We start from the raw sequence: 10,353 nt of genomic DNA on the forward strand, positions 1-10,353 counted from the left end.
GGAAATCAATTCGCTCAGGGAAAGTTTTTGTGAGGGGCTTCCCCATGGTGGGAGAGGTTTGAAGGCCATGGATTCCCTGAGTGCCTGCCTTGCTATTCTGGTCAGCTCACTGCCCTCTTGGCAAAAGCATGGGGCAGTCCTTTTCTTCATGGATACAGAGAGATTGAAAAAGAGACTAAGACTACATTACTGATAGTGTGTAGTGTATAGGAAAGGGGAGGGAAAAAAACCCACTCCCCACCCCACCCCCCCGCCCAGTCCTTCCTTGCCTCTTCTATTTTTGCTTTCCTGTTGTTACCCATCACATTCCTTGATGTCATGCCTGCCATTGTGAGCCGACAGGCCCTCCCTGGCCTGGTGGACAGCCTGTAAGTCAGGAGGGGAGGTGGAGCTGTGGAGGTTGGGGGGAGTAGTGGTCACACCAACATCTCGGAATTGGGCTGGGTCTGCGTGGAGCCCCAGAGATGGTCCCCAGCTCATTCTTCCCAAGAGCCAATGAGTAAAATTAGGGGCCTTCCACCTGAGGTCAGGGAACCAGGCCCCGGAGTGGAACTTGGGGTGGAAGATGGCCTTCTTTGTCAACTGATTCATTCTCCAGAATTCAACTTGTTCTCCGACTCGGTGGTGTTTGAAAGCAACTTTATCCAGGTACCTGTGTGCAGCTCAGAGCCCGCTCCCTTTGCCTTTCCAAAACCTCCTCCCGAAGGTTGATCCAAAATTGCCATAGCCTCTGAAAGCCCTGGGGAGGAGAAGGAAGCCGCTATGGCTGGAGACAACCAGAGGGTCTGGATCCCAAGTTCAGCCCAGTTTGTGTCTATGGCATCATGGGGCTCCCCACAGGTCCTGTGCTTCCAGGAAACAGAATTATATGCTGCAAAAGGGCACATCAGAGCCCACTCTCCAAAGGGGGTCCATAGGAACCCTCCCAGGGCCACTAGGGAGGGGATGGTTGGTTAGAGGGAATGAAGGTTGCTATCAGAATTCCTGCCCTGAAATCCAACCTCCTCTCTCTGGGATGGTTTAGAAGTAGCTTTGTTTGAGAACCAGGCCCCTAGAATCCACCTTGCCCAGATTCCATATTCCCTAAAGGGTGGTGATATGGCCAATGGAAGTGAGCATTTTTGGACTGGGAAGCATGGGGCCATTGAGTATGGGGTGGTCATTTTGGGTTTTTTCATTTTTAATTTTTTAAGATTTTATTTATTTATCTATTTGTCACAGAGAGAGAGCAAGAGAGCACAAGCAGGGGAAGCAGCGGGCAGAGGGAGAAGAGAAATGCCCAATGTGGGACTCAATCCCAGTACCCTGGGATCATGACCTGAACTGAAGGCAGCCATGCAACCAACTGAGCCTCCCAGACGTGCCTGGGGCAGTCATTTTAATATAGCTTGGGTGTGTGGCTGGCTCAGTTAGTGGAACAAGTTACTCTTGGTCTTAGGGTGGTGAGTTCAAGTCCCACACTGGGGGAGATTTTACCTAAAAAAAAAAAAAAAAAAAGGTATGACATCTCGTTGAGGGGCTGACCGACTCCCTCTAGAGGTCTAGTGGGGACCTGAGGGGTCTCTGCAGTTATGCCACAACCAGCTCCTCTGCCGTCAAGCTACGAGCTGCATGCGGGGCAAGAGACACAAAGAGAGATCAGATAATGTCCCTGGCCAAGGAACTTATGAATTTGTCAATTTAAGGGGCATGTTGTAAAATGGTAACTGCTATGAAAGCTCTTGTCAGGTGGTTTGGACCAGCTGATCCCTAAGGCATGAGCAGGGAGAGGGGGCGCCAGTGTCTAGAGAGCTCAGAACATCCTTGGGACTTCGGCAGTTGAAGAAGGCTCCCCAGAAGAGGTGGGTTAAGCCATTCTTCGAGGTATCACTGAGACTTTGGTAAGTGGAAGGGCAGGGGGAGGACATTCCAGGCCAAGGGATTTCAAGTCCCAGGACGAAGGCAGGAGGCTGAAATGCACAGGAGGGTCTGAAGCCAGGAATCCATGTGACTCCGTCACAAAGCAGCGAGGACTTACAGGAGAGAGTAGAGACGATCTGAGCTTAATTTGGAGACACTTTAACGCAACAGTGAGCTACTCCCTGATGGGGTCCCTCAGATTTCAGACAGCCATTCAGGGCTCTGGGTGCTCCCCGATTCCTGTGCTGCTCTAGAGGCCACCAGCCGGCTGCCTGGGGGGCGTGCTCCTTCCTCACGCAGTTTTGGTGGAGAAGGAACGGTGACATGGGAGATCCAGTCTCGGGATACCAAATTCCAGTCATTTCTATTGGGGTGTGATGTTTTGGCAGAGACTTATTCTCTTAACATGTTCTCTTTGACCTGATATTAAAACTGTTTAGATTCTCTGGGTGGATACATAGTGACTCAGGCAGCAGGAAACTCAAGACTGTACCAGGGAGGGGGAAAGCCTGCCTGCCGAAGCTGCCCCATGGGGGTGGTTAAACGTTTACTTGAGGGGGCGCCTGGGTGGCACAGTTGGTTGAGTCCCACTCTTAGTTTTTGCTCTGGTCGTAATCTCGGGGTCGTGGGATCGAGCCCAGCATGGGGCTCCACGCTCAGCACAGTCTGCTTGAGATTCTCTCCCCCGCTTCCTCTGCCCTTCCCACTCATGCTCACTCTCTGCCAAATAGATAAATCTTAAAAAGAAAAAAAAAAGTTGGGGCACCTGAGTGGCTCAGTCGGGTAAGCATCTGCCTTTGGCTCAGGTCATGATCACAGGGTCCTGGGATGGAGTCCCACATCGGGCTCCTTGCTCAGTGGGGAGCCTGCTTCTCCCTCTGCCTGCCACTTGCTCCCCCTGCTTGTGCTTGCTCTCTCTCTGATGAATAAATGAAATCTTAAAAAAAAAATAAAAATTCACTTTTCTCGGAGCACCTTCTAGTCAGGTTTGTGGGAACTTAAATTTCAGTCCTTCCTGGGGCTTTCCTCTTGTCCCCAGTTCCACCATGACTGTGAAATGGTTCTGATGGTCCTACAAAGCCTATAACATTGGGAGAAGGCCCTCTTGTCTTGGGAACATAGGGGTCCCCCCTCAACTGTTCCTTACCCTGGTCCCTGCAGTTCCTCAGAGGCTTCTCTGCCCGCCCTGGACAGTGAGGTGGGGGTGTCTTAGCTGAGACACTGGGCTCAGTGTCAAGCATACAGGCTCCTGTCCTGCCCCAGCCTCAGATGCTACAAGAGAACAGGTTCTTATTTCAATCAAGATCCAGCAACAAGCTGGGCCCCCTCACCTTGCAGGAAGCTCCCCAAACCTCCCTCATGTTGGGCTGCTTGGGTCTTCCCCATTCAACAGCTCTTTCCTCACTCTCCTCCTCTTCTGGAACTCTCTTTACACAGTCTCCCTTCCAGATCATTAGAAGCCTTGTTGGTTTCTTCTATCCAAGGATGGAGGAATAAAATTTCAAAGCCTCTCAGCTTTTTCTTACTAACGCTCCTTTAAAAGTTACATAATGCAAAGGCCCTGGGGTTGACTCAGTGGGTTAAGCATCTGACTCTTGATTTTGGCTCAAGTCATGATCTCAGGGTCATGAGATGGAGCCCCACATTGGGCTCCCCGCTCATCGCAGGAGTCTACTTGTCCCTCTCCCTCCCCCTCTGCCCCCCCACCATCTCTAAATAAATAAATAAAATCTTTAAAGCTAGATCATGCAGAGGATACAAAGAGGAGCAACCCAATTTCCTGTTACCAGTGAGCTGGTCTCTTTGGGGAGACCCCCAAATAAGATGGGAGCTAGTCATGGCCCAGGACAGTGTGCCACACACCGGCAAGCAGCACAGAAGCTCCCAGCATGTCATCAAGCCGACATGCTGCTTTCTAGCACTCCTTTCTTCCACCCTTGTCTTCTGCTTCTCTCTAACCCATGTACCTGGGGCTGATTTCTAGGTCACTAAGCCTGGCAGCTGGATGGATGTATATGAAGGGTCTACCACTGTGATCCTTGGGGTGACCTCCTCGGTGCCCTCCTTGCCACTCCCCAACGTCCTCCTGATGGCCAATGTCACCTGGCCCCAGGGTCAGTTTTCCTCCTGGAGCACTCCTGACTGTGCTCCCGCGGTCACCCTCAGCAGGTAAAGAAAGGCTGGAGGGAGAGGCCGGAAAGGGTGGGAAAGCTGGAGGGTCCTCCCTGGGGCGGCCCCCAGGCAGAGGAGGGAGCCTAGTGAGGTTGGGCCAAGTGCTAGGTAGGCACAGCATGCTTGACTGAATGGGTGAGCTCCTCACTATGGGAACTTCCTGATCATGTCTAGGATTCTCCCCCTGAAGTTCGTGGAGCTACAAATCTGTGACCGGCTCCAACGCATCCTGCGGGTTAGGACAGTGACTGAAAAGATCTACTACCTGAGGCTCCACGAAAAACACCCAGAGGCTGTGTTTCAATTCTGGATCCGCTTGGTGAAAATTTTGCAGAAAGGTCTGTCCATCACCACCAAAGACCCAAGAATCCAGTTCACTCACTGCCTGGTCCCCAAAATGTCCAGCAGCTCCACTAGAATAACAGTAAGTGGGGCCTCCTGTCAAGACCTGGGGTGTGTGGGGGGGAGATGGGGAGCACAGCGCCTCTGAGGACTGGTGGGTATTAAAGCCTACCCTTGTGGAGGGTCACATGACAGCACACACCAAACTCAGGCCTACAGACATAAAGAGCCAATTCATTTACTTTTCCTAAAAAAGAGCTATAAAGTACTTCGTTCACTTAAAAAAAATTTTTTTAAGAGTTTATTTATTTATTTGACAGAGAGAGACACATAGCAAGAGAGGGAGCACAAGCAGGGGGACAGGGAGAGGGAGAAGCAGGCTTCCCACTGAGCAGAGAGCCTGATGTGGGATCAGGGCCTGAGTCAAAGGCAGACGTTTAATGAGTGAGCCACTCAGGCACCCCAACTCACTTAAAAATTTTCTGGGTTTTTTTTTATCTCCAGTATTAAAATAGAAAAAAGCTCACTAAAGAAAATTAGAAAATCACAGAAAAACCGCTCCCACTCCTCTCTAACCCCAAGTAATCACTTGGAACATTCTGGCATATTTCCTTCCAGTCTTCCATTTTATTTATTATTTTTCTTTTTTTGTTTGATCTTTATTAGGTTTTGGCATTAAGTTATGCTGTCTTCTTCATATCAGCTGAAGAACTGTGCATGTGCTTTCATGTTGTTGAGTATTTTAAAACTTTGAAAACATTTATTCTTTAAAGGTTAGAGGCTAAAATGAATTTGCTAGGACTCCATTTAATCAAGGTTTTTAAAATTTATTTATTCATTTATTTTTCTTTAAGTTTCTATTTAAATTCCAGTTAGCATACAGTGTAATATTAATTTCAGGTGTAGAAGTTAGTGATTCATCACTTACAACACCCAGTGCTCATCACAAGTGTTCTCCTTCATCCCCATCATCTTTTTTTTTTTTTGTCCCCATCATCTTTTAACCCATCCCTCCCTCCCACCTCCCCTCCAGCAACCCTCTGTTTGTTCTCTATAGTTAAGAGTCCGTTTCCTGGTTTACCTTTCTTTCTCCCACCCCTATGTTCATTCATTTTCTTAACAGTCTTCCATTTAAAAATTAATTTTTAATTTATATATTTGAGGATATTAAATATATAATGTGCTTCTGAATGTTGCTTTTTTTTCCAACTTAGATTATATCAGAAGCATTTTCCCATTTCTTTTTAAAGTTCTTTATGCACATCGTTTTGATAATTTCATGCTGTTCAGTCGTTGTTTGAATGCATTAAAACTCACTTTTCTAGGGGCGCCTGGGTGGCTCAGTGGGTCAAAGCCTCTGCCTGTGGTTCAGGTCAGGTCCAGCATGGGGCTCTCGGCTCAGCAGGGAGCCTGCTTCCCTTCCTGCCTCTCTGCCTACTTGTGATCTTTGTCATCTCTGTCAAATAAATAAATAAAATTAAAAAAAAAAACCCTCATTTTCCCATTCTCCTGTTACCAGACATTTAGAGTTGATTCTAACTTTTCATTATTGTAAGTGATACTAAAACAAGCATATGTGTATGGTCCACATTTCTGATTGTTTTCTCAGGATAGTTTATTAGAATTCAAAGGGTAGGAACATTTTTAAGGCTCTTGATATATTTGGCCACATTATTTCCAGGAAGCTCATGTCAAAGTATAGTCTCTGCAATGAGTGTCTGTGCCTGTGTCCTTATCACAATTGAGAAGTATACATTTTAATAAATTTTCTAACACAGTAAGTAAAAAAAGTAGCAGCTCTTTGATTTTCAGTGAGTTTGAACATTGTTTTATATATGTATTTATATATATATTTCTTTTTGCATTGTCTATTGTGTTCTTTGGCTATTTTTCTATTGGCAGCTTTGTGTTTTTCTAAACTGATTTGTAAAATAAAGCTTTTTATACATCAAGAATTTTAAACCTTTAATCACAAGTTTCTGCAAATCTTTCCCCCCAAGGATTTGCTTTTCCCTTTCAATTTGAGGTTCCCCCCACCATACTCCCACACCTTTCGACACACAGAAGACTTTTCCTGGACCTGCTTAGGGTAGAGGCACAGAAGGAAAGAGTTTGATAGGCTGGATTGCCTAATACCTTCAGGTTTCAGAATCTAGACACTTTCCTCCTCTTGTTTTAGTTGAAAGCTTTAGGTAGGCTATGCCTGATTTTCAAAGTCAGCTGCCCTGGTTTCTTAATGTCCTGGAGCAGTAGCCATGGCAGCTCATCAGAGAGAGGAGGTGATCCTGCCAGGGGCGGGTGCGGGGGGCAACTGTGGTCTGATGATCCTGGAGCTTCATGTTTCAGGTCCCAGGTGTAGGCTGGAAGATTCCCGTGAGTTCCTTCCAGATTCTGGCCCGAGGCGGCCACGGCTCTCAGAGTACAGACCGGGTCCTCTTGACTTGTCAATTTCTCCACCCAGCCTGAAAGCAGCCTCCCATCATCCACTCAGCCCAGCGAAAACTTCAGGCTGTTGGCGGCCGAGCAGATCAGTGACAGTTTCTCGAATATCTCAGGAAAACCCCAGCTCACAGCAGACTGGTGGGTACCCTCCACATAGGCAGCTCCAACATCCTTTCCCGTGGCACTGAGCTGTGGGTGGGGTCGGGGACACCCTCCGCCAAATTAGCCCAGTTCCTTCTTTTATTCTAGACAGTTATGTGTCCGACTTCTCCCCTCAGTTTTATGATAAGCCCGTCCTTGCAAACAGGGTCTATGGCTGACGGGTCTGAATATTTCCTAGGCAGACTGCAGGGCTTTCGTAGGCAGTGCTCGATAAAAGGGATGAGGGATGAGTAAATTAATTCAAAGAAGGGTAAGCTAATAAAGCAGACGTAGGGAGTTAGATATTGACGGTCTCCAGACTCAGTTCACGAGGGTTCCCTGGGTGAGACAATTCTGAATTCTCTTTGCCTCACTTACCTGTTCTGTAAAATTGACAGAATAGACAATAACCCGAAGCAGAGATGGCTCCAACACCATTTGTTAAGCCACTGTATGGTACTCTGTGCAATAAGTGAAGGAAAACAAAAGCAGGATCATGCAACCGATATGCTGAACAAGTATAACTTGAAGGGTATCATCAAAATGTTAATTTATTTTTGTCTTCCCTTTATAATTTTTTCAGTGGGAGAAGCTTTCTTCTTGCCCCAAGATAAAAGCTGGTTCTCTGACAGCCTCCATAAGCATATGGGCTCCCCCTCAGAATATAAAAGGCCCTTTGGTCCCTCTAAATTGCAAAAGCAGTGTTAATTCTGAAATTAAAATGTCTGGTGCCTGATAATCATCAAAACTCTGAACTGTTCACAGCCTCCCTCAGCCTGGCCTCGTGTTCAGAGAGTCCTCCGTTGTGGGGACTGGGTTGTCACTCTTGTTCTGTTTCCTAATTTTAAAGCTCTCTTTTTCTCTTACGAGCTTTCTTGGGTTCTTTAGAGCCCTGTACCTGATGCCCCCCTCACCCCCCACTGCAACTCTGGTGATGCTCTGACGGCTTCCTTTCATCCGGCCACCACCCCCTCAGGCCCTGTCTCTGCGGGCATCCATGCCATCCAGGCACTACCTGTCACAGCCCCCTTGCCCTTTAAGGGAGTCCTCTTGGGCAGGGCTTATTTTAAAGCTAAAGACAGGAGAGAGGAACACAGCGCCCCCCCCCCCCCCCCCCCCGCCCCCGGAATAATAGAAAATGTAAGGCCATAAACACTTCACAAAAGCGACACAAGAGGGAGCTCTGGAGCCCGAACCAGAAAGCTACCTTGATCGACCCTCAATCCGAAACTTGAGGAAAACCATTTCAGGTTAAAAATAACCGTCACGGATTGCATGGAGCACTGGGTGTGGTCCAAAAACAAAGAATACTGTTACGCTGAAAAGAAATAAAAAATTAAAAAATAAAAATAAAAACAAATTACAAAAAAAAAACGTCAGAAAAGGATAGTAATCAAACCCCACGCACAATTATATAAGGAAAAAAGGAGTATATGAAGCATAATAAATGCTTACAGACAACGCAAGCACACGAAAAAGACGTGCCTGTTAAACAAATGAAAACTACAACCCAGCATTTCAAAATGAGATGAAAGAAATTAAGAAAGTGATAGAATATATGAAAAATCAACACAACCCAGAATTTAAAAGACTTATAAATGTGGTGATGAAACTGAGGAAAGAATCAGACTTTTTTTTAAAAAAAGATTTTATTTATTTATATGATAGAGAGATAGACACGGCGAGAGAAGGAACACAAGCAGGGTGAGTAGGAGAGGGAGAGCCTGATGCAGGGCTAGATCCCAGGACCCTGGGATCATGACCTGAGCCAAAGGCAGACGCTTAATGACTGAGCCACCCAGGTGCCCCAGAATCACACACTTTTAAAGAAACAATTATTTCCAAAACGAAGCCTAATACACCAGAGAGAATAACAAAGCAGATCATGCCTTAAGAGAAATGAAAGTATAAAAGGAGAGCTTACAAAATTTTTAAAAATTAAGCTACACTCTGTTTTTCTAGACACAGTAAGTGGCTGTGACTTTTGTTAAGTTATTACTGTTCTGCAGAGCTGTCTTTTTTTTTCTTTTTAAGATTTTATTTATGGGGCACCTGGGTGGCTCAGTGTAAGGTTAAAGCCTCTGTCTTCAGCTCAAGTCACGATCCCAACGTCCTGGGATTGAGCCCATCGGGCTCTTTGCTCAGCAGGGAGCCTGCTTCCTCCTCTTTCTCTGCCTGCCTTTCTGCCTACTTGTGATCTCTGTTTGTCAAAGAAATAAATAAAACATTTTTTAAAAATTTTTAATTTATTTATTTAAGAGAGAGAGAGAAAAGGAGAAGGGAGAGGTCAGAGGGAGAAGCAGACTCTGTGCTGAGCAGGGAACCCAGTGCAGGACTCGATCCTGGAACTCCAGGATCATGACCTGAGCAGAAGGCAGTTACTTAACCAACTGAGCCACCCAGGTGCACCTTGGAGAACTGTCTTAAGGTTTTCTTCAGCTTTATCCTGCTGCCTGGAAGTTAGAATGGGCTTCAGGCAGATCCCAGTGGGCTCAGATCTTGCCTTCGAGTTTTACCTCACGCATGAGGTTCTCAACGCATAAAAGTGACACTTAAGGTTTGGAGGGGTGTCTGTTCCAGTCCAGCAGAGCAAGCCTGAGCTGGAGCCTCCCTCCTGCTCGGCTTTGTCTGCTCAAGTCACTCTTGACACATCGCACCACATATACATGCTGTCGCTATGCTCAAGGCACTTGTCCTGGAAAAGACAGCATTTAAAAATGGTTCTTAAATTCTTTTTTTTTTTAAGATTTTATTTACTTATTTTTCAGAGAGAGTGAGCACAGACAGAGTGGCAGGCAGAGGCAGAGGGAGAAGCAGGCTTCCTGCTGAGCAAGGAGCCCGATGTGGGACTAGATCCCAGGATGCTGGGATCATGACCTGAGCTGAAGGCAGCTGCTTAACCAACTGAGCCACCCAGGCGTCCCGGTTCTTAAATTCTTAACAATGCTTTTTCTTTTATTGCTTTCAATGACCGCCCCCAATTCCTGGGCTCCAACAGTAACACCAACGTTGCCATCAAAATAGACAATCTGGACAGCTATAAGATACCCTCCCGAGTGGCATCTCCGGTCAACTTGAATATACCCATGAGAGCCGCCTTGAGCCACAGTCTCTGGGAACAAGAAAATCCAGATGAGCACTTCCTGCAAGCTCCTGTTGCCAGTTCCCTAGGAGAGAACCTTCTGGGACCCTGACACCAAGCCAAAACAGGGTGATCTTCCCTAACTTCATTCAGCGAACTTGATACAACCTCCTGTAATGCTGTTTTCCCACTGTGGGCCCAAGACCGTGGGAGAGGTATGATGGTGTTTATAGCAAAGTGCTTCTGTTCTTCCACCAATAAACCTCCAAGTGAAT

At 46.7% G+C, this 10,353-nt stretch overlaps 1 protein-coding gene across 1 annotated transcript; it reads left to right on the forward strand.

The window, feature by feature from the left end:
- Positions 1–348: 348 nt before the first annotated feature.
- GARIN1A (golgi associated RAB2 interactor 1A) lies at positions 349–10,353 on the forward strand. Its single transcript, XM_047695002.1, has 5 exons — positions 349–648; positions 3,884–4,068; positions 4,246–4,495; positions 6,875–6,993; positions 9,995–10,353. The coding sequence occupies exons 1-5, from the start codon at positions 496–498 to the stop codon at positions 10,188–10,190; spliced, it is 903 nt and encodes a 300-aa protein (XP_047550958.1). The 5' UTR covers positions 349–495; the 3' UTR covers positions 10,191–10,353.

The sequence above is a fragment of the Lutra lutra genome, chromosome 11 (genome assembly GCF_902655055.1).
Source record: "Lutra lutra chromosome 11, mLutLut1.2, whole genome shotgun sequence".
NCBI lineage: Eukaryota > Metazoa > Chordata > Mammalia > Carnivora > Mustelidae > Lutra > Lutra lutra.

Coding starts and splice junctions, on each gene's coding strand:
- GARIN1A (XM_047695002.1), top strand. CDS start 496: ATGAGTAAAATTAGGGGCCTTCCACCTGAGGTCAGGGAACCAGGCCCC. Junction 4,496..6,874: donor GCAGCTCCACTAGAATAACA/GTAAGTGGGGCC, acceptor TTCTCCACCCAG/CCTGAAAGCAGCCTCCCATC. Junction 6,994..9,994: donor CCCCAGCTCACAGCAGACTG/GTGGGTACCCTC, acceptor GGGCTCCAACAG/TAACACCAACGTTGCCATCA.